Raw genomic sequence first — 22,779 nt, forward strand, 5'->3', positions numbered from 1 at the left:
GGAAAAAGATTCAGTGCTACTCATTCTGCTTTGAGAAATTTACAGATCTTAAAACAAGCAACTTTTTTTTTTATAAATTGACTAGAGGTTAGGTAAAGAATTATTTTCCTCTCTTTTTTACCCTTTCATTACATGTAATAACTCTTATTAGTTCCCTCTGATTTTTTTACAGCTATCTTGAGATAATTCTGATAGGAATTAACAATTATGAATCCTTATATGAAAAGTTTAGCTTTCAAATTTATGGAGACTGAAGCATATTTTTAATTTATTAAATAACTGTGTACAAGCCTTACTAAAGGAAAGTGAATAATTTCTATACTCAAGAATTGTTAATACAAGTTTTAGTGAATATTAAGTATTAGGACTTGAAGGGACCTTGGAATTAGTTTCGCCCCTTAAATTTACGTTTTGTGACATACTCCGTGTAGCTCAAATGGTTCATAATTACTAAAATAGGCTAAGTAAACAGAAAATAAAGGTTAAAGCTTAAAATGCTGCTTGGCTCTTAAGATATATGTGGATAGGAATACATAAATTTCTTTTAAAAGCATGTAATATTTTCACCGTCTTCCTGTGTCCTATCTATATGCATAGGATAGAGGAATTATATATATACTATAGTATATTTATAGTACTTTTTTCAAATTAACAATTGGACCCATTGATTTAAATTTAGAGATACTTCACCTACTCATTGAGAATATTATTTGAAAACATAACTAACATATTTAAGAATAATTTATGTTTGCCAACCTGAAGAGATTCTATAATTAATGTGTTGATCATAATTAACAAAACCATATTTTATATATAAATCTGTATAATTAATATATATGACTATACATAGCCACTTAACAGCTATCATTTTAGTGGATCACATCCTATCAGAAACACAAAATTAATTCACATATAGACACTTGGCAGTTCTGCAAGTTCATTAACTTCTATTTCCAACTTCAGTGATTAGTGCTCCAAAAACAATGAATGAATTCCTAATTTTGAAAAAGATTCCCTGCTGACATAACAGAGATACTCACCAACTCAAAAGGATCATTACAGGTGGTGTAACTTTTTTTTAATATTCTCTATCTATCCTGTTTGTATTATAATAACAATTAAAATTTTAGGTTTAAAATATTTGTCTTAGAATTATAATCTGAGTAGGCTTCAGACAGAATAGAGATTTATAGAAGATTTCACCTCAATATGAGGACAAACTTGAAGAAGTAGTGTTACTCCCACCCCTGTTATTGGAATTATTTAAGGCAGAGACTAGACATACACTTAATGTAGGATGCATAAAGGGAATTAATAAATGAGAAAAAAATTGGATTGTTATTACTTTAAAAATTCTTTTCAACAAAGAGAATTTCTTAGGAATAACACTTAGAACTTTTGCATTCAGGTCTTCTGTTAATTTACCAGGTTTGATAAAGAAGTGTGATTTCAGTTTTTCTAGTATTATTCTAAAAAGAGAAAAAGTTTATCACTTCCTCGCACCCCTTGTTATTGCAAAACAACATACGAACCAGTTTTCAAATTTTCATGAGCTTTACTACTTAAATGAATTAGTTAAGACAAGTTCCATGAAATTTGCCCTACAAAATGAAGTATAACATATAATTTTTATAAGAAATGTTTCACTTTTAATCATTCTTTTCAGAAAGGATTATATGAAGGAATAAGTTTAGCATTTATATTGCTCTTTCAAAAGTACCTTCTACAGGTTTATTTGGAAAGACGTAAGTGATAGTATGGTAAATTGGAAAACCAAATTATTGGACATTATCCAATGAAGGTTTTCTTCATAAAAACCCGGAATAAATTCTGTTTAAAGGTTGAAGCGAAAAAACAATATTTTCACTCTTCATTTTTTTCTTGCACTACTAATTTAAGATGGAAAGAAACCATAAAGTTTACTAATTTCATCTCAGATAATCTGTATTAGAGGTCAGGTTTCCAAGTAAATTGATTACTGTTGCAAATAATACGTGATTCTCTCCTGGAGAGTTTCAAGGCTTTGTAAAAGACAGAAGGGTAGCTGCGGCAATAATATCTAAATTCAGGGATCTAGCGTGAATCAGTATGAAACTCGGTTCTCACTTGGAGAGTCCACTTTTTTCTTGTCATTTCTTCAGTTGTTTCTGCTTTCTATGATTCTGTAACATTTCCAAATTTCAAAAGGACAACTAATAATACCTTCGAGAAAGAGACCTGAGTAAGTTGAAATATATTACACCAAAGTCTATAAACTATATCTGTATTATACATTTCTAAATATTTAGCTAAGTAGATTTTACTCCTCTACAGAAATATTGTGTGTGTGTGTGTGTGTGTGTGTATAAAATTATGAAGAGAGACCAGTTCTTTCTGCATCCCCTTCCATACCCTGGAGAAGTAACAACAAATTTGTTTCATCTTGTTTGTTACTACAGTTGATTGGCTGCCCTAAAGTGCGGCATTGAGAATTTGAAATCTGCATCTAGAGGGAAAGAGAGAAGAACAGCATTCATGCCAAATATTTGCTATTTGTCATCTCTGCTTTAGAGCTATAATGTTCTCATTGTAGTTCTGAAAATTTCAAGCTTAGCCAGACAGCTGGCTCTTGGAGCACAAACTGTCTTGTGACTCACCTAGGAATATGTCTGTTCTAATACTTCAAAGAGATGGTTTTTTTCCTTCTTGGCCGTGTTGCGCGGCATGTGGGATCTTATTTCCCTGACCAGGGATTGAACCCATGCCCCCTGCAGTGGAAGCTCTGAGTTTTAACCACTGGACCGCCAGAGAAATCCCCAAAGAGATTTTTTTAATCCATTGGTCCCTCCTTTAAAACAGTAGAGAATCTCTTCTGTGCCTCTGAAGAACTCAAAGAGCCATGACCATGATGATGTCATCAAAAATACCCTTCAGCATTAAACTCTATATGTACCTTTAATGAGTTCTAACTTCCATTAAAATGACAACAGTTTCTCCCTTTCAAATTCAGCCCAGTCATTCTCAAACGTTAGTGTACATAGCAATTAAAAATGCAGGCTTGGTCCTCATCCCCAGAGATTCTGATTTTGTTGGTCCAGAGTGGGGTTTGAAATTGGCTCTTTCTCATTGTGATACAGATGGTCTAGAGGCCATTTGTTGTCATGGTCTTAGACTTGCATCCTTTCTCCCATATCATTTTTCTAGCTGTAATTACTTAAATTATAATACTGTCAGCCATAACACCATGGGAAGATGATTTTTTGATTATGCTATTAACAAGTTATAGCTACGGCTCACTAAACTCAGAGAGGCTGAATACACAAATCCAAATATTTAAGATTGTGTGCTATCATATTGGCTAGCTTTCTGGGCAGTGATCACTGGGAATGCCAGTTTTCCACCACCTCCTAAATTCAAATTCAAACTACTTGACATATAACCACTGGATGCATACTCCCCACATTTCACAACCAAAACATTCTGAGTCTTCCCAGCCCGAATCAAGTCCATAGGTAATTTGTCTTTTGCCTTCTCACAAGTTGACCCTCAGAGTCTTGAATGACTTCTCTCAACCTTTTTTTTTCAGATAAAAGTTAAAATTTATTAGGAGTAGAAAATATATCCTTAATCAGTCTGAATGCCTCACTTCTGATCTTGTTCAACTTTTTTGTGTGTGTTTAAAAGAGCACATAACAAGAAATTTGCTGTCTTAACCACTTCTAAGTATACAGTTCATCGGTGTTAAGTATATTCACCTTGTTATACAGCCAATCTCCAGAACTTTTTCATCTTGCAAAACTGAAACTCTATACCCATTAAACACTCCTTATTCCCCCATCCCCATCCCCTGGCAACACCATTCTACTTTCTTCTCAACCTTTCTTTTCAATAAGCAAGATATTTTCTGAACCCTTCTTGCACCAATAATGGGTTTATAATTATGGCTACTTAGCTCTCCAAGTAGAATCCTGATAGCTTGTATTGTTATAATTCTCATGCAAAAAGATTTACAATTACAGGGCAATTGTGCTTATATTAAGAGCCCTTTATAATCTTTGGGTGACTGAATGAAGGGCATTTTATCCTGGAAGCTTTCCACTGATTTACAGGGAAAGGTAGCACTTTATTCCTCCTGAGACCTAGGGGACTCCAAATGGAATCTTTGTGCTTGTTTGTTGAAGGTTTGAGGTTAGAGTTACCAGGACAATTAGGCTTAAATCCTGGAATTTCCTAGACTTTTCCTATGTACATTCTAGGATTGTTTTCTCATTACTTATATAGTAGTATAGTAGATTGGAAATTTTTCTGGTGTTTGACAGTGTTGATGTTCACTAAATGATTTCAGAATCTTCCCTTAGTACAGTATGAAACTGTTTAGCTTTAAGTAGCTTCATTAGAAACATAATTTGGGAGGACTAGCCATAAATAAAAATGCATTTTCTGCAAATGAAGTGTTTCAAATGCTGTTTTCAAAATCATTGGCAGTTGAGAAAAAACCCAACACAAGAAACATTTTTAAAACTCTTCTTTTTCAGATTTTTCCTCAAAAAGTTTCTCTTACTCTGTTATTAAAATTTTTTAAGAACTCAATAAAGTTTGCAATCCTGTAAGCAATATCCATCTAAATAGCCAGAAATACTATAATTAGGGTTTTATGCTTATGATCTTGACATAAGGAAAAAGCCTACCATTTCTTGGCTTAAATTATTTTGGAACTAACACAAACACTAGTTGACCATGATTCTTGGATAATGATAACTGAACTTTTCTTCATTTTATGCATTTAACAATTCATAATATCAATGTATTCTTATGATTTTTTCAGAAAAAAATGCAGTTTACTTAGAACATTTAAAATAACTCCATAATTTTTGTAGCACCCATATATTTTTCTTCAATGATCTGTTGCAACGGATTGATAATATTTACTTCAAAGAAAATTCCTTAAAATTGAATTTCATTATTCTCTTGATTTCCATTATAAAATCAAAAATGTTTTCTCAGCAAAGGGGAAAAAATTTTTTTGAGTTGAAAAGATTTAGTGAAAGAGTTGAAGTTCATCTGGTTCAGTAACATACTAAGCAATTATTTTTTTCTTTGCAGTGCTCCCATCGTTTTAAGATCTTTCTCCACTGCCCACTGTTGTCACCCCTAAATCACAGAACTTCATTTAGTGTCATGCAGTCCTCAGGGCACATGCTGCCAACAACCCAGAACTTAACTTCTCCTCTCTTGTAGTCTCTGACATAAGCTAGGCATTAATATTTTGCCAGTAGGAATCTTTGTGGGGTTTTTTTTTTTGGCTGCACTGCATGCACCATGCAGGATCTCAGTTCCCTGACCAGGTTCCAAACCTGTGCCCCCTGCAAGTGCAAGCGCGGAGTCTTAACCACTGGACCGCCAGGGAAGTCCCAATAGGAAGCTTTAATGTAGTAAACTCCGGTGTGAAAATTCCCCAAGTTCTGAGCCTTTTTCTGACAACTGTTTACCTACTTTATCAATTATAGTGTTAAATTTACTTAGAATTAGGGATGCCTGTGTGATTTATAATAACTAAAACTAGTTTGTATTATTGTTCTTCAAACATTGCTAAACTATACTCCTATTTAAGGATCCTTTGGGTCATTAGGTAACTATGTGCTATTTGGTTTGTTAATCACCACTTACTGTTTGACTCATTTTTTGAAAAAGACCCCAATATTCCATTTAATGACTTGCCAAGCTGGGATTCAAGCAGTACCTTCCATTAGGTGATTTGCTTCTGACGTGAGGCATATTACAGAAAATCTACACTTTGATGGAAATTTTTTTATGTTTTATGTGGGAAAAAATTAATCTAGGTAAACACGAAACTTGATTCTTAAATTAGATTTTTAATAATTCAATTCTAAATGACAAGTTCGTTTTAATAATTTTGTTACAAAAATAACTGTAAAATGAATGTGGATGCCAAATTACTCACTACTGTATAATTGTGCTATAATTTATAAAGCCAAAATATTTTAGGTGTTTTTTATTTGGACTATTATTTCAAGCATTCATGGAATTTAAAGAATCCTAAGGTCTCTCCTTTGCCCTCCGGGTGTGCAGAGGTGTGGTGTAGAGGCTGGGGGTACTGTGTTGTATGTTATCATTCAGAAGCCCTGGCTCTGCATTCTAGATAGGATTGGAGCAGGTCATTTCACTGCTGGAGACTCCAGCTTGCTTATCAGTGTGGGCATTGTATCAGAAGAACCTTTCAATTTCTATATCCATGGAGTCAGTGAAACTTCTCCTAAAGTTACCTTCAACTTCCTTCTCTAGGCTTTTCTCATTTTCTCTGTATCTTCTCTATTTTATCTGACATTAATTGACCATCTTTCCTTCTTGGCATCGTTCATATTTAGTTACAGTTGCTTTGGTAAAGTGTGGACTTATCTTTTGGCCCTATACACCAAAAGCCTTAAATAGGCCATTCTTCCAGTTCCAAAAGATTTTTTTTAGACACAGCCTAAAACTTGATTAAATATATTTTAAAAATTTAAACTTACTTTCCCATAGCAAAATCCCATCTTTTTAACTTGAATTTAAGTTTAAAACTAGAGACTGTTTTTCTTCCTCTTTTCTATTCCCCTCTACACCTAGACCCGGGCTGATGGCTTAAATCATCCCTCTTCACTTAATCACAAGTGTTCCTGTTCCTGTTTTGCCTTTGAAATCTTTTTTTTTTTTTTTGAATTTAGTTTTGGCTGCGTTGGGTCTTCATTGCTGCACGCGGGCTTTCTCTAGTTGCGGCGAGCAGGGGCTACTCTTCATTGCGGTGCGTGGGCTTCTCGTTGCAGTGGCTTCTCTTGTTGCAGAGCACGGGCTCTAGGCGCGCGGGCTTCAGTAGTTGCAGCACGCGGGCTCAGTAGTTGTGGCTCGCGAGCTCTAGAGCGCAGGCTCAGTAGTTGTGGCGCACGGGCTTAGTTGCTCCGCGGCATGTGGGATCTTCCCGGACCAGGGCTCGAACCCATGTCCCCTGCATTGGCAGGCGGATTCTTAACCCCTGCCCCACCAGGGAAGTCCTGCCTTTGAAATCTTGTTGCTTCAAGATCACAGTACTTTACAGACAAATCAAAATGGTGACAAGTGGAAATGAAAGTGATAATTTAAAAACCTGATAAGAAATACTATGTCATTTTATTTCAAAGATTGACTCACAAAGTAAGGTTCAGTAGAATATGAGATCTTTAATTTCCTACCCATCCTAAATTTTACTTTAGAAACATTTTTCCCTTGCTTAATAGATAAATGATCCTGTTCTTGTATTCATGCAGTGGCTATTAGGTGGCTACTCTGTGCCAGCCCTTTTGCTACGGACTAGAGATACAGGGAACTACAAAAGAAAAATATTCCACTGCCATTAGCTTTACGTGAGCCATGTCCAAAGTTATTTGATTCAAAGCAGCTGTTGGAGCCTAATCAAACTGTCATTTTTTCCATTCAACAGATACTCATCTGATTATCTGCCACAGGCCAGGCAGTGTGTTGGTATATATGAGAAGTGTGTTTGGAGCTATTATAAAATGCTATATGTTATTTTCCCTTGAACAGTTTATTCTTTAAATATGATGAATGATCTACATTCTCTTAGAGTGTTCAAAGTATATTTCACTGATGCAAATTTAGAGAACTACAATGATACTATTTTAAACAATATTTCTGCCTTCTCCGTTCCAAGTCTCTTTTGATGTCCTAGTATGAAAATAATAATTCTCTTTCATCTCATGTGCCTGTGTTCAAATGGTAATGACTTCCTGAGCTCTAGGTTGGAAATTGTGAAACCCTGTTCAGGTTCGTCATAAGACTGCTGTGATTTCTGTATGTCCATGGGGATTGAGTTGGGGAGAACGATGAGGAAGGCAAGGAATAGTAACATTCATGTCACGTATTTGCACTCCCTACTCCAGGCCTTTGTATTCATCCTTGCTTTAATTTTATTGCATTCTCATCGCATATACAATATCTTCATAAACTTTTCTCTCCATATGTCTGGATTGACAAAATCCATCGGTGTTCTCAGCTATGCATTACTCACCAATGTCTTAGCTGAATGGAATAAGCCTGATTCTACTGTGTCTTTGTAAATCACAGGTTGTAATACTTTTCACTGTAGATGCATTGCAGTGAAAATCCGTTAGCGGATACATTCAACTAGTTATTGGTACAAAAGATTCATTTATCCTGAACGTTTTTCTATAACTGATCATTAGCTCTGAAATATTTTCTAATTAAATTCAATGTTAGAAGAATTATAGAATTTTAAATTATAATACTTTTCATATAATTTGACATCTTTTTCAGAGTTCTTTCATATATTAGATCTCATTTCATCCTGATGAAAATATTGAATTAGATTAGCTTAGGTCAATATCACTAACCTCACTTAACAAATGAAGAAAACAGGCCAAGGCAGGTTAAATGAGTTGCTGTAGATCATCTAGTGATCTAATAACATACCAGGGCTTATAAGGAGCTCACTGCTCATTGAGGCCTCATAATAATACTATAGAAAATTTAAATGGTAAACTTGAAATCAAAATCTGTTAGAATTAAACACATGTTTTTATAGCAAAATTAGGTTGTTTTTTTTTTAACACATTCTAGGTATTTTCCTGTTTTTGTTGTATCTTTAGGCTCAATTCTGCACTGAATCTACGATCCATTTTGGCCCTGGCAGTAGGCATATCAAGTCATTATATTGGTGTTCATGTCTGTATAGAAACCACTTGCCTGGATTCAGCCTCTTTGCCTCTAGTTATTGAGATTTTGACCCTCTCTTTCCTGAGCTTCCCACCTTAGTGAATCTTCCAGAACTGGATCCTAATAACTAGAATACAGATCCCTTCCTGTCCTGTTAACACAAGTCTTGTCATGGCACTGCATTGCAGTGTAGCCTTCAAAAAATGTTATTTAGAGAATTTAAGAGATAAAACTACTTCATTGTACAATAAATTCAGTTAATAATCAAAAATCAACTAGTGATTTTTTCCCCTACACTCTTATGAACAAGAGATAAATGACCACACAATAAGTTAGAAGCAGGCTTTTTCAAAAACCCATTTGAAAGGGATGTTCCAAGTTTTTATCAAATTAACTCAAGAACCCACATCTTCATTTATAACGTTATAGCAGTTAACAGTGCAGTAATCTCCTTCACACACACACGAAATCTAATCATGTTGTATTTATTGAAGCAGAAAATCAAAATAATACATACTAGGAATATTTGAATTTCAATAGGATCAAAAGCATTGTGGTTAAAACTCTACTGACTAGGAAATTCCATTGAGTAAATGATCTCGCTCCTGGCATTCCCAGTTAACCATGGCTTTGTAGCCTCACTGAGGAATTAGCAGGCTGAATTCTAAATTCTTACATGGAGATTGAATTTCTCTCTATACATATTCCTGTGGCCATAAAAGTTTCATGTTGGCTCAATGTGCATAAGTAATCACATAACTACAAATATGAGAAGGTCAATATGTCTAGGCTTATCATGAAGGAGCTTAATAGAAATTCCACATTTGCTTTTTGCTTTGTGAGGAATAAAACCACAATTTTAATTTAAAACAATTTAATTTTACTTAATTTCCTCCTCCCCCTTAAATAATAGCAATAATTTCAGCTGTATTTCTACGTACTTGTTCCCCACAGAGTTATCAGGCCGTGTCAGTGACCTAGTACAGAATGGTAAAGAGTACAGAATAGACTTTCATGTCAGCCAGTCCTGGGTTCAGGTTCAAATTCTGTCACATATTGTGTAATTTGGGGCAAATTTTATAACTTTATAGAGTTATTGTGAGAATTTATTCACTCAGCCTTTAGTTTATACTTACTAGTGACTCTATTTTTGGGGCCAGGGGATGTATCAACAACAACACAGATAAGGTTTCTTGCTTCACAGAACCTAGAGTCAGCCAAAATTTTCTTAAAGAAAATTAAATGTCCTGAAGCTGTTAGCAAAGTTTCTGTCACATAATAAGCATTTAATAAATATTAATAACATCATTATTAATTCTTCCCAACCCATAAAATAGATGGTTCCCCAGAAACTATAACAAACATATGCAAAATTGGAAGGAAACCTCCTTTTACTGGAGGAGCTCTCTGGTAGAGCAGTGGCAAGGGAGTTGGGCTAGTTATAATCCCTTGAAGCTGTTTTCAGTAAAATATAAAAGCAAACAACTGTGTAGGCAGAAATTTCTTGGACAGGAAGCAAAAAGCCCTAACTTTTATCAAAGAAAAAAAAACTAGACTTCACCGCAATTAAAATTTTCTGCTCATCAAAAGACACCATTAAGAAAATGAATAAGCTATCCACAGACAAGGAAATAGCAAAGCATGGTTTTATTGCTGGAGGGAAACAAAACTACTTTGTTTCGTTTTTTAAAAAGACGATCATTCGGCAGTTTGCATAATTTGGGGACCAATTGCCCCACTGCTAAAAGTATTCTAATCACCCGTTTTCTGGTATTGGTGTAAGTATCCGTAGTAACTTAACCTATGATTTTCTTGTCTTAATCTGCCATCGACTTTTTTGTTTTTGGCCTAAAGGAATCTTTGAAGTAACATAACACCCTCATTTTATAACAGATAGGAAAAATATTTAAAATGTCATGTGACTTGTTCAAAATCATTTAACTAGTCATTTCAGAACTTGAGCTAGACCTTATTAAATGGTCTTTCCACTACGTAATATCTACTTCTCTATTAGTTTGCTTCAGAATCAGTCGGAGATGGTATGTGTGATTCATTTAGAATGTGTTTGTTTTCTTCTCTCAGCTGGAAGAATTTTCTCACCTATCTATTTTAAAGGTGAAAAGTATTAAAGATTATGTTCGTGAGTCATTTTTGATTCTGAAAAATAGCTTTTTTGATAGTTGATACACACTTTAACCCTTAGTTTCAAGATGGTAAAGGAGCCATTATAATTGAGGCCCCAGTTACCATCAAGAAGAGACCCCTACAGAACATTGTCTCAATACTGAGCTTCATTTATTTATTTTTTTTGGCTGCATTGGGTCTTCGTTGCTGTGCTCTTCTCTAGTTGCGGCTAACGGGAGCTACTCTTTGTTGCGGTGCGCGGGCTTCTCATTGCAGTGGCTTCTCTTGTTGTGGAGCATGGGCTCTAGGCACGCAGGCTTCCGTAGTTGTGGCATGCGGGCTCAGTAGTTGTGGCTTGCGGGCTCTAGAGCTCAGGCTCAGTAGTCGTGGTGCACGGACTTAGTTGCTCACGGCATGTGGTATCTTCCTGGACCAGGGCTCGAACCCATGTCCCTTCATTGGCAGGCAGATTCGTAACCACTGCGCCACCAGGGAAGTCCCTCATATAACCTTAAACTATATTTTTTTCTATCTTCTAGCACTTGGCATTCTGTTTTTCTTTGGTACTTATGAACCTTTAAACCTCTCACTATCTCAGAAACTATTTACATGAAACATCACACAACTAACCATTCTATTAATTATGTAAGTTTTTATTGTTGCCTCTAGAGAAGCAAACAGTGTCCTTTAGTGTCAACTGAGCTTTTAAAAGGACATTTTTTATAGTTAAAAATTAGATTATCATGTATCGATTTATTGTTGTTTTCCAACTGTGTCAATTTATATTTATGCAATTTTTTTGTCAACAATATCAGTAGCAGCAATAATGACATGGGACTTAGGGGTTTCAGAGCATTACTTATTTTTACTAAGTATGTGCCTGTACTTTTCCTTTTCAGTCATACTGAATTTTTAAAGTATAGTAAGAAGCAACTATGTGAGGTAAGAAATGACAATTCCAGGGAAAAGAAAACATTCATTCATTGATTCAACAAATAGTTATTGAGTTCCTCCCACAGGCCAGGCATTGTGCTAAGGAAATTTCTTACTTTTTCCATGTCTTTCTTCTACTCTCTAGTGGAAATGATGAATAGTAGGTAAATTATATATTTTAGATATCTTTGTATAATACATGGGTTTAGGACAGCATAAGCCTTTGGTGGGTTAGAATTGGAATTATAAAAAGAAATAATTTGGTGAAATAATTATCTGGCTTTTGATTACAGTTTTAACTTTGCCCTTAAATACTTGGCACCACTTGCCCCTGAATTCTCTTCAGGATATTACTATTTTCTTCTCAGAACCAATAGTACTTTTTCACTTCATTTTTGGAATCGTCTGATAGTGTAATAAGGTTATTTCTGTAGGAAGTTGGGAATTCATTGAATATTTTAACTCTGATTGTAACCTCTTTAAAGTCGATGAACATGGCCCCTTAGATTTGAAGTGGTGAGGTAATCATTAAAAATTAGGCCCCAACCACTGGCATTCAAATGGTTTTAAAATGTGATTTACTATATATACAGTCAATTATGCACCAGGTAGCATAAAGTAAAATCTTGTTTCCTTCCCGCCTGCATGTTTTAAGTTCATCTGTCTGCTTTAGGTAGTAGTGGTACACTGTTGCCACACCAGTATTCACACATCCTTGGGGAACCAAAACAAGAGTGAAGGCCAAACTGCCATGATTACTTTTAAGTAGCATTTGAGCCAAAATTTTATCAATTTTTTTCCTGCATTTATAAATTAGTATTTTCACAGTAATAAATCTGACTTGGAAAATCTTTTACATTCTAGGATTTTTTTTTTAATAAATTTACTTATTTATTTATTTATTTATCTTTGGCTGTGTTGGATCTTTGTTGCTGTGCGCGGGCTTTCTCTAGTTGCGGCGAGTGGGGGCTACTCTTTGTTGCAGTGCGCGGCTTCTCATTGTGATGGCTTCTCTTGTTGCAGAGCATGGACTCTAGGCGTGCAGGCTTCAGTAGTTGTGGCACGTGGGCTCAGTAGTTGTGGCTCGCGGGCTCTAGAGCTCAGGCTCAGTAGTTGTGGCTCACGGGCCCAGCCGCTCCGCGGCATGTGGGATCTTCCTGGACCGGGGCACGAACCCACGTCCCATGCATCGGCAGGCGGACTCTCAACCACTGCGCCACCAGGGAAGCCCCCTCTAGGGTATTTTTTGGACATGAAATGTTTTATATCTTTTCTTAGAGCTGACACATTTATTATGGTCCATAAAAGAATGTGTCTTAATTTTTCTCCAGTTATAAAGAGCCTGTTTTGGTTTGGTGCCCTGATATAAAATCCATGTCCTCTGCAGAGTATTAGTCATGGACCCCATTCTAGGATATGTTGCTCTCTATGGGACGTGGTGAGGGTAGAAGTTCTGAAATGAAAAAAGAAGAATGACACCGCCTTCATGATGCTTCTTCAGCAGGAGTATTTTGCTTAGTTGTAATGTTGTTGAACATTTTGTATTAAAGTATAATTTACATACAGCTCTTATTATACCATTTACATACAGCTCTTATTATACCATTCAGTCATTTTTGGCAAATATCAAGACATAGAACATTTTTCTCACCCCAGAAAATTCCCATGTACCCCTTCCCAGTCACCACCCACACTCTCCCCCTCCTCCTGACTTCCAGAAGCAGTCACCGATCTGATTTCTATTAGCATAGGCTACTTTTGTCTATTCTGGAATTTCATATAAGTTAACATGTATTTTTTGTATTTGACTACCTTCACTCAGCCTAGTAGTTTTGAGATCAGCTGTTGAGTTCATCAGTAGATAGTGACTTTTTATTGCTAAGGATGCTTTTTTTTTTAAATTAATTAATTAATTAATTTAGGGCTGTGTTGGTTCTTCGTTTCTGTGCGAGGGCTTTCTCTGGTTGCGGCAAGTGGGGGCCACCCTTCATCACGGTGCGCGGGCCTCTCACTATCGCGGCCTCTCCCGTTGCGGAGCACAGGCTCCAGACGCGCAGGCTCAGCAGTCGTGGCTCACGGGCCCAGCCGCTCCGCGGCATGTGGGATCCTCCCAGACCAGGGCTCGAACCCGTGTCCCCTGCATTAGCAGGTAGACTCCCAACCACTGCGCCACCAGGGAAGCCCTTAAGGATGCTTTTTTTAAACAGGCAAAAAATAAGCAGACCTTCACTGAGTATCTTAGTTGAATCATGGCAGCAAACCTGTAGTAAGAATAGAGGGGACAAAATACCCTTAAATATTCATATTAAATAACTGGCCCTAACGTTCAAACAATTCTCCCACCTTAGTTATGTGCATACTCTTTTGAGAGACTCTAAATTATTCTATTAAAAACAGAGATAATGGGCTAGTGCACTTCAGCAATTGCAATGGCCAAAGAATGGTTATTATTTATTTTACTTCACAGTTCTGCTTCGACCTCAGAAAGTAATGTGAAAAATAATTCCAAGTGAGGAGATACTTCTTATGATATCTCTATTATCAAAGCATGCCGGAAGGAATGCTTTCATTGTTTATTGATATGGTGATGCCTCGGTAGCTTTTATGCACTCTTAAAATTACATAACGTAGACCTTATGAATCAGTTATTATTGGAAACTCACGTTGGTCCATAGTTTTATACGTGGAAAGAGAGTGGATACAATGAAAGCGACATCCAGATTGCATTTTTGTTTTTCTGAAAGTTCTAACTGAATTTACCTAAATTTTGCCATTTTAAGCAAAGAGTCATTGAGATTCTCAGGAGTGGCAGTGTATTTAAGGGAAGATAATACTGTTATTCTAGTGAGCCTTAGTAAATTGTGTACCAATAGATCTAAAGGAGGCATTTTTACTATCTGCTGTTGTCTTTTTCAAGAGAATCCTATTCTTACCAAAGAGGGGTCTGAGTTTTGACGTAATGAAATAAAGGAGAGGCTTGAGCTGGCCTTTGGCTAGTCTATCCCAATCCATGCCATGTCCACCTTTAAGATTCTAAAAGGAGGAGCTGCAGAACCACAGAGAGATCCCAGAACACTAAGTCACATACCAAGAGTATACCCAACAGGGCTTTTCTTAACTTTATGGGAAGGTAGTAAGTCATTTTCAATGTTTATGCAACTATTCAGCAAGAGAAGGAGTAATCATGTGGTACTACAATGTTGTATCAGTTCTATGGAAAAAGACACTCAAAGGAAATGTTTTGCCAGATTATTGAGAGAATATTAATAACATTTCAGATTATCACCATTCTCTGACTCCCTCTCATCTACCTCTTTTCTCATTTCTTTTACCTTTCTGCCGCCACTAGATACATATAATTTCCTTCTCCTCTCCGATAGCTATTTTTCTCCTTATGATTCCTAAATTATTGTACCACATTCATATTTCATTCTGATTATTCCAAAAATACTGAAATGAAACTCCCCTTTAACATGACCTACTTTAATGTAGAATTTGGCCTAAGTCTTACTTCTCATGAAAAGGCAGTTACATTTAAATTACCAAGAGAACCTCGTCAGTGTAATTTAACCCATAAGGAGGGTTTGAAGTGCTATCATACTCAGCTTCAAGGATATATGTTCTAAACTATGAAGACAATTAACTACTTTCAAGCAGTATGCATGAATTCTCTAAGCAGTTCATCATCCTTTTGGTTGTAGTAATTAATTTTAATTAACTGCCAATAATGTTTGTTGCCACGTGGAAAAGTGAGGATGTGGCCCTGGTTCCCATTTGAGTGTGCATAATGACGTGAGTTTAATGTTCAAAGGGTAAAGAGGTCTTAGGTTGTGAAATAAAGAATTATAAGCCTGAGTTCCCAGTGAATACATGCAGCCTGAAGAGTTTTGAAAAGTCCTAACTTAGCAGAAATTAAAGCTGATAGTAAATCATCTTTCCTCCACCTGTGTATTTATGCTTCTGGCTAATAAAAATTAGATTTTTGCTTCCTAATTTTGGAATGAATAATATTTTTGCTTCTCAGTCAAAATGTTCTAATTAATAGTGCTGTTTTTATTAACATGTACAGCAGTTTAGAGATTCAAACAATATCGTTACCATTTAGTGTTTTTACTGATGTGATTTAAAACCATAACTCTAATTTTTACAAGAAATCATTTCTTTCACCTTTCTCTCTTTGAAACTGGAAATGAGGGCATGCGTTGTACTTAACTGGTAAGACCTATTCTTTAGAGGACATGTTCAGGTAAAGTAGTGGGAGTAGGATCAAGCTCTTAGCTGCTAATTGTACGACGACGTAACATATTGTAATATCCACACTATATTGACATAAGTTAAGTAGATGTATTTAGGATTTAAAAGGCTTTACATGGGGCTTCCCTTGTGGCACAGTGGTTGAGAGTCCGCCTGCCGATGCAGGGGACGCGGGTTCGTGCCCCGCTCCGGGAAGATCCCACATGCCGCGGAGCGGCGGGGCCCATGAACCGTGGCTGCTGAGCCTCCGCGTCCGGAGCCTGTGCTCCGCAACAGTGAGAGGCCCGCGTACTGCAAAAAAAAAAAAACGCTTTACATGGTGTTGCTGCAAAAGGAGGCCTAACGATGGTTTAAAGAAAACTTCTAATACTCACAGTTGTTCAAGAGTTCCAGAATATTAAACCTTACAAGGTTATTCTTTTTTCTTAAAAATAAAATATATTTTGATTACCATACAGATTCCCATCATATCAGAGGAGAAACCAGTTAGCACAACATAGAATTTTAGAGCTGGAAAAGACTTTGATATCGTCTAGTTTAATCTCACCATTCACCTAGTTCACTAAAATCTCTATCTTCTCAAGGATCTTAACTTTCCTGCACTTATTTCCAGAACACTGAAGAACACTAGTCCCCAGTTCCTTTCACCCTATCTGTGTAACTGTCCTTCCACTCCCCTCTGATATTCTCCGCAGTCATGATAATGATTGCAGCTGGGAGGATTATTTCCTTGGTTCCTTGTGCCTGAATTAGCTTAAGAATAGTCTATTGTACATAAAAGTCCAACTTCTCATTTAAATATTTGACAAAAGGCAAGGTGAATCATTCAAAGTGTTAGGAGTAGTTGTAGTAACAGTCGCGCGTCATTGATACTCTGGAGGGCATGTACAATATGGGCTTTGCCATTGTGCGTAATACTACCCTATCATTTAAGACGAGTCATACTACCTACTCTCCTGTAAAAGAGAAGACGCAAGAGTGGACAAGCACAGCTTTTCAGTTGGGTGGTGGAGTTGAAGTTCTTTGTTCTGTTTTCTCAATCTCATTTCTCGTTCATTAAGTCAACAAATATTTATTTTGCATACAGCATGAACTTGATAGTCAGCTAGGTCTAGATGTACAACAGACAAGATCCAGTCTTTGGCCTCAGAGAGTGTCTGGTATAGATACATAGAATAGGACAACTGCCTTTGGATTGGAGAAGATACATCTGTGTAATTCTACCACTGCTCAAGCAATTTATTAACTTTGCCTTCCTCACAGGGATACAATGAGAAGTGACTGTTATAACCGATTGTGAGGCATTTGGAAATGAAAAGTGCTATAAAAGAGCTGAATAATAGAAAGCAAGATGAATTATATGATAGGAATGGTCCTCATCGGTATATTCAATACTTACGTCAGCACTATAGCAGTGCTACCAGGGAAAAGCTAAATGAGGTAAATACAACTGCCTAGCTTTTGCAAAATCAAGAAAAAAATTCTGTGTGTTTTAGCAAGAAAGATTGTGGAATCATATTATTTTGGGTATTACATGAGCTAATATATAGTTGGAATATCATATATAGTGTGGAGTTTCTACACATCTGTAGTTTCTATTAAGAATATTATACATTTCAGTGTTATTTGAAGTATTTCTCTAGTTATTGTTAAATGCTACCACTGTCCAAGACTATTGCTTACCAATAAGAGATTATGTTCTCATATTCGAAAACTACAAGAAGGCTCTTTAAATTATATAGGAAGGATAACTGTCCTTTCTGTGACTAACCTATTATATGTTGGGTTTGGGGAAGTTGTCATCAGTGATTTATCATGCCTGATCCTTTCTGATTTTACTTGTTTTTAAAGTTTGTTACTTCTCTCAGAGGACTAGGATACCAATTTTTATATCCCATTCTATATCCTCAGAAGGTGAAGAATTTATAGAATTGGGTATTTCTTTCATATGCTTTTATGTGGTCATTTTTACACCCAAGGGAGAGTCTCAAACTGTAGAAAAAAGAAGAGGTCCTTTTTTGCTAGTCATTTAATATTCTATGACTATGAACTAATCGTAATGTTAACATAAGTTATTGTATGTTTTTACCAGCATTTTTCACCCTAATTAAATGAGACACTACACCACTCTGTTTAGCCTGTGGCATAACAAAAAAGACAGGTGAGCTGTCATTGAGAATCATGATCTTACGTTCTCTCTCTCCTCTGAATAATAAAATTTTTTTTGGTCTCAGTTTATAATGTGACACCTCCCTAGTTTAACTTCATCACATTCAAGTGACAAAACTATTAAAATTCTAACCTAATATGGGTACCATCTATTTTAAAATATATATTAATATAATTATTACATGGTAAAGGGATCTTCTGTTTGTTTGGTTGGTTTTGTCTTTCCCTGATTCACCAAATTTAATAATATGGAGAGCTTCCACCACAGCTGCTTATTATTTGTTCCATATGTTGATGCTTTTGTCTCTAATGTCCTTTTGTCCTTATTATATTACATCTATACATTTCCATTTCACATTTCAATTTAGAATAAAGAGATAGAAGCATGAAAATTAATTACCCATGCATCAAACATTTTTGCTGTGCTTAATAGGAACGAACACTTAAGACTAGAAACCTTAATGTTTAATACTGTCTTCAAAACTCAGCTATTGCATATATTGTCACGTCAGCAATGGAAGAAACTGAGTATAATATGTAATCAGATAAAACAGGATAACTATGTTTAAAATAAAGCATATGATGTCTGTGCATTGCATGGCAGGGTGTTACTGAAATTTGCCTAGATAATCTCTCATGATATTTTCAGATTTTATGGGAATGCTTTGGCTATACTTGGATTTGAATCTTCATAATGACAAAGGTTCTTAATAGTTATTTTTTTAAAACACACTATACTGTTTTTAGAAAGTTATAATTCATCTTCCTGCTTATATTTGTGCTAAGTTTGTACTATACTATTAAAAAGAAAGGTAAATTTATATATACTTAGATTTTGAAAAGTAGACTCGTACATTTTTTTAAATTTTTGGTAACTTGTGACACTTTGGTAAAGGAATGTGCAATTATAAAAGTTTATGCCATTTTAATTTTTTTTTAATTCCCAGGAATTACTCTTACTAGGCTTTAAATTCAAAACCAAACCCAATTTTAAGATCAGCACTTTTTTCCTACTGGTAGTTCCTGCTTTTCCAATTATATGGAACATAAACTATTTTTTGCAATGAGTTTTACCTTTCCTCCATTCTAATCTCAAAAATCTTTAAATTTAAGGAACATTTTAATGCAGAGGTAATTAGAAAAGCATTTTAGATGTCTTGGCCATTTAATCTGGTGCCTGACTTTAGTAATTTTCTGATAAAATTAACTAAATTCCTGAAAAAGAATATTCAAACATTTTAATTTGTTTTCATTGGTTGTAACCAATTGAGTAGTTGATGTCCATACAGTCATAATTTATCTTAAAATATGGAGCTGCCAAGAGAACTAAGGACACAGCTGTGCTTAAAATACCCCCATATCCTCCAAAGAGAAACCACAAGAAGAAAAAGAATTCTGTATGATATGGCTCTTATATATACTTCGATTAGGTTACCAGTATTTTACTGTGATACATCCATGGGTATTAGAAGCAAAATGAAAATAAATATAAATGCTTTAATATTAGATATTGGCATCAATATAGATTATGCATAAGGTATTGCAATAAAAATATTAATTGTGCCTGTATTTGAAGAATTTATGTTAGATTTTCTGTGGCCTTTTTCATTCAAGGCTGCACAATCATTTTAAATGTAAACACAACAGAATATATGTATGAATGAAATGATGGCCCTGTTTGCCATGGGATTAAATATTCTGTTGAATTTTGGGGGGCATTGGCTGTTGTATATTATGACATAAACTTAGATTGTTCACAAGCAATATGTGTGTCTTATGTACAAATCACAGCATTTAGAAATTATACATCTTCCTTTTCCTCACAAAATGAATTCAGAATTTGTAACTCAAACTTTATCGTTTTAAGCTGCTAATTATTAAAAATTACCTAATGTGGATCAAAAGAGTAAATGAAATAAGGACTATGAAAGAATGCTAATTAATAGCATAAACCCATATCAAACTTCTGATAACTTTAAGCTTCTTATAAAGCCTTAAAATATTTTAGTGAAAAATTAATTACTTGGAAATGAAGGCACTTTATTACCTTGAACTAAGCTATTTGTCTGTATAGAACTTGTCTAAAATCCCATAAAATATTCTTTATCCTTTTATAAATTTATCCAACTTATGTGTTTTTCTAAAGGTTCTTATACTTAAATGTAATAATTCAAACTATTTTAACTTAACAGAAAATTGTATTACATAATACAACCAATGAACAATACAGAAAAAAAACTCAAGCATAACAAAAGTGTTTGTGGTAATGGCAAAACTGTTAGTCTAAGTTAGTCTACAATCATTTGAGGTTAAAATGTTGTAAAATTTGAAGGCTTTTTCATTGAACAATTTTTAGATAGCTTTTATTTTTTAAGTCTTATTTTTAATTGGTACTACCTTGTTTTGAAATGTTGATCAAAGATAAGGGCAATCAAAACTATTAAGCTAGGCTTCATTACTCAATTTTGTTTTAGTTGAGGTTTTTTTTTAATGTAACCCTAAAACATTAAGAAATTAGTGTTGCTTCTACTATGCTCAAGTCAGCCATGCCTGGAGAATTATCGAATTTAAATCAGTAATGTGGATGTACTGCTGTGTATACCTGTTTCCTCTTCAGAAAATTAGTACTTGATTTAAACAATAGATTTGGTTCAACAGAAAAAAATAGGATTTTTTTTCAGAAGTTAAATTTTTTCTCAAATTACACCTTACATCTCTCTGACATTTATAAGGATAGGCTAACTTGTATCCAAAAATGTTTTTCGACAGAAGAATATTTCAAAGCAAACAAACTTTGTGCTTTGTTTGGGGGCAGTTCACTTAAGAAAAAAACACTTTTCTATAGTTTTACTTATTTTTAATTCTTTCTCTCTAGTGGTCATTTTCCTATCATTACTCGTAAATGTTTTGCTAAATGTAAATCCTGCTTCATAGATGTAGTCATCATTACATGGTACAGAAATGAGTCAAGTTTATTAGAAGTCTACTCTTACCGAGGAGAGACTAAAGATAAATTCCATGTCAGTTCTTTGGTTTGTTTCTTTGTTTTCTTTTTTAAATAAGATATATTAACCCAAAGGTGTGTTAATGTCATGGCATGAACAATCTTAAATGTAGATCTATTGAGTATTTTGTGATGCTGAGTAACAGACTTTTCTCAAATCTCTGTGATGCTAGCTATTTTCCTTAGAAGGTTTTTGTTTAATGTTAGATTGTTGTTCTGAAAGATGTTGGTCCTAGTGGGATTTTTAAAAACTGGGAAAACAAATAAATGCATGTGTTACAAGTATAGAAATAGTGAATTGTAAACTTACCATATAGTACTGATTCTATTTTCAAACATGTTTTTGCTGTTAATATATACGACATAAAATTGCTGCCATACTGTAATTAAGTACTTTTTCCTAAATGACCCTGTTATCACTATTCCAGAATTAGAAGTTGGGCAGATATATGATTGATTCATGTGTCTGCATAGATGCTTGGGGAGTAAAAATATATTTTCCTTGGCATCAATGCACTGAGATCTGAATATACCTATATCTATTCTTATTGCACATTTCTTATACAGTATCTTCAAATACGCCAAAATTGGCCTAGACATGACTTAAAATTGAGGGTTTGTTACATGTTTTCTAACAGAAAGGTTTTCAATGAAACAGAAAGGTATTCATTATAGGTTTGTACTGTGAAAATAGTGAAACTCCCTTTAAAATTTCATATATGCTAAATTTAAATTAATATTTTTTCTTTAGCTCACAAATTACCCTAAATCCAGAGGGAATATCCACCCTTTTCACTGTTGTCAAATCCAGCATAAGGAACAGCCCTATGACACTACAAAAACAGTTGAGGAATAAGGAATAAGTCTCTTATGTCACACTTCAGAATAAAGGCATTCGGTGAAAGAAATGAACCGAAGTTCATCGTGAATGCAAGGCTTCTGTTCTTGACATTCCTCCGCGGAAGGGAAGACAAGTGTCAACACCACTGGCATCATTTTCAAACCGATCTTATGTGGAATATCTTCCACGACACTGGAGTACTTCTTGACTCTATCAGGGTTTTTTTGTTTTGTTTTGTTCTGTTTTAATTCATCAAGCCTTTCCGTTTTCAAAAAACCATTTGTCAGCATTGAGGTAGAAGGACATAGATTTGAAAATACTTTCTTAAGAGATCATGTAACTATATAACTCTGAATTTAAAAACTGAGGAGGAGGGGTCATTTCAACCCACCGCCTCTTACAAGAAACATGTTTTTAAATCTGTAACTGCTTTAGTGTTAACAGGGTACAAAGTGTTGTTTGTCCTGTATTGTACTTAAAAGGTTCTCATTGATTGGTGATTGTATTGTACTGTATGAAAACAAGTCATAAATTGCCTTGTATTGTTTATAGTAGACCATACCACATACTACTTCAGTTTTCATGTTCCAAATTTTTCAGTGATGCATGTTAACAGTTAGGTCCTAAAATTCTGTGGTGCTAATTCTTCCATATCCAATGGTGCTTTTGTGGATGCTAACTGCACACATGCTGAACAAAGCTTGACGTTTAAAACTTTCCTCCCTTCCTCTGTTTATATAAAGTACAGTAA

General features: G+C 35.1%; 1 protein-coding gene across 1 annotated transcript in view; it reads left to right on the forward strand.

Annotated features, from left to right (window-relative positions):
- The window catches only part of PURG (purine rich element binding protein G), a gene marked incomplete at both ends in the record, with an annotated part of 34,029 nt that extends 11,986 nt beyond the window's left edge, over positions 1 to 22,043 (forward strand). The window contains one exon of the mRNA XM_079726583.1: positions 21,939 to 22,043. Coding sequence (XP_079582709.1) covers positions 21,939 to 22,043 — 105 coding nt within the window. The remainder of the gene's footprint in view (positions 1 to 21,938) is intronic.
- Between the last annotated feature and the right edge of the window lie 736 nt (positions 22,044 to 22,779).

This window comes from Hyperoodon ampullatus (assembly GCF_949752795.1).
Source record: "Hyperoodon ampullatus genome assembly, chromosome: 20".
NCBI lineage: Eukaryota > Metazoa > Chordata > Mammalia > Artiodactyla > Ziphiidae > Hyperoodon > Hyperoodon ampullatus.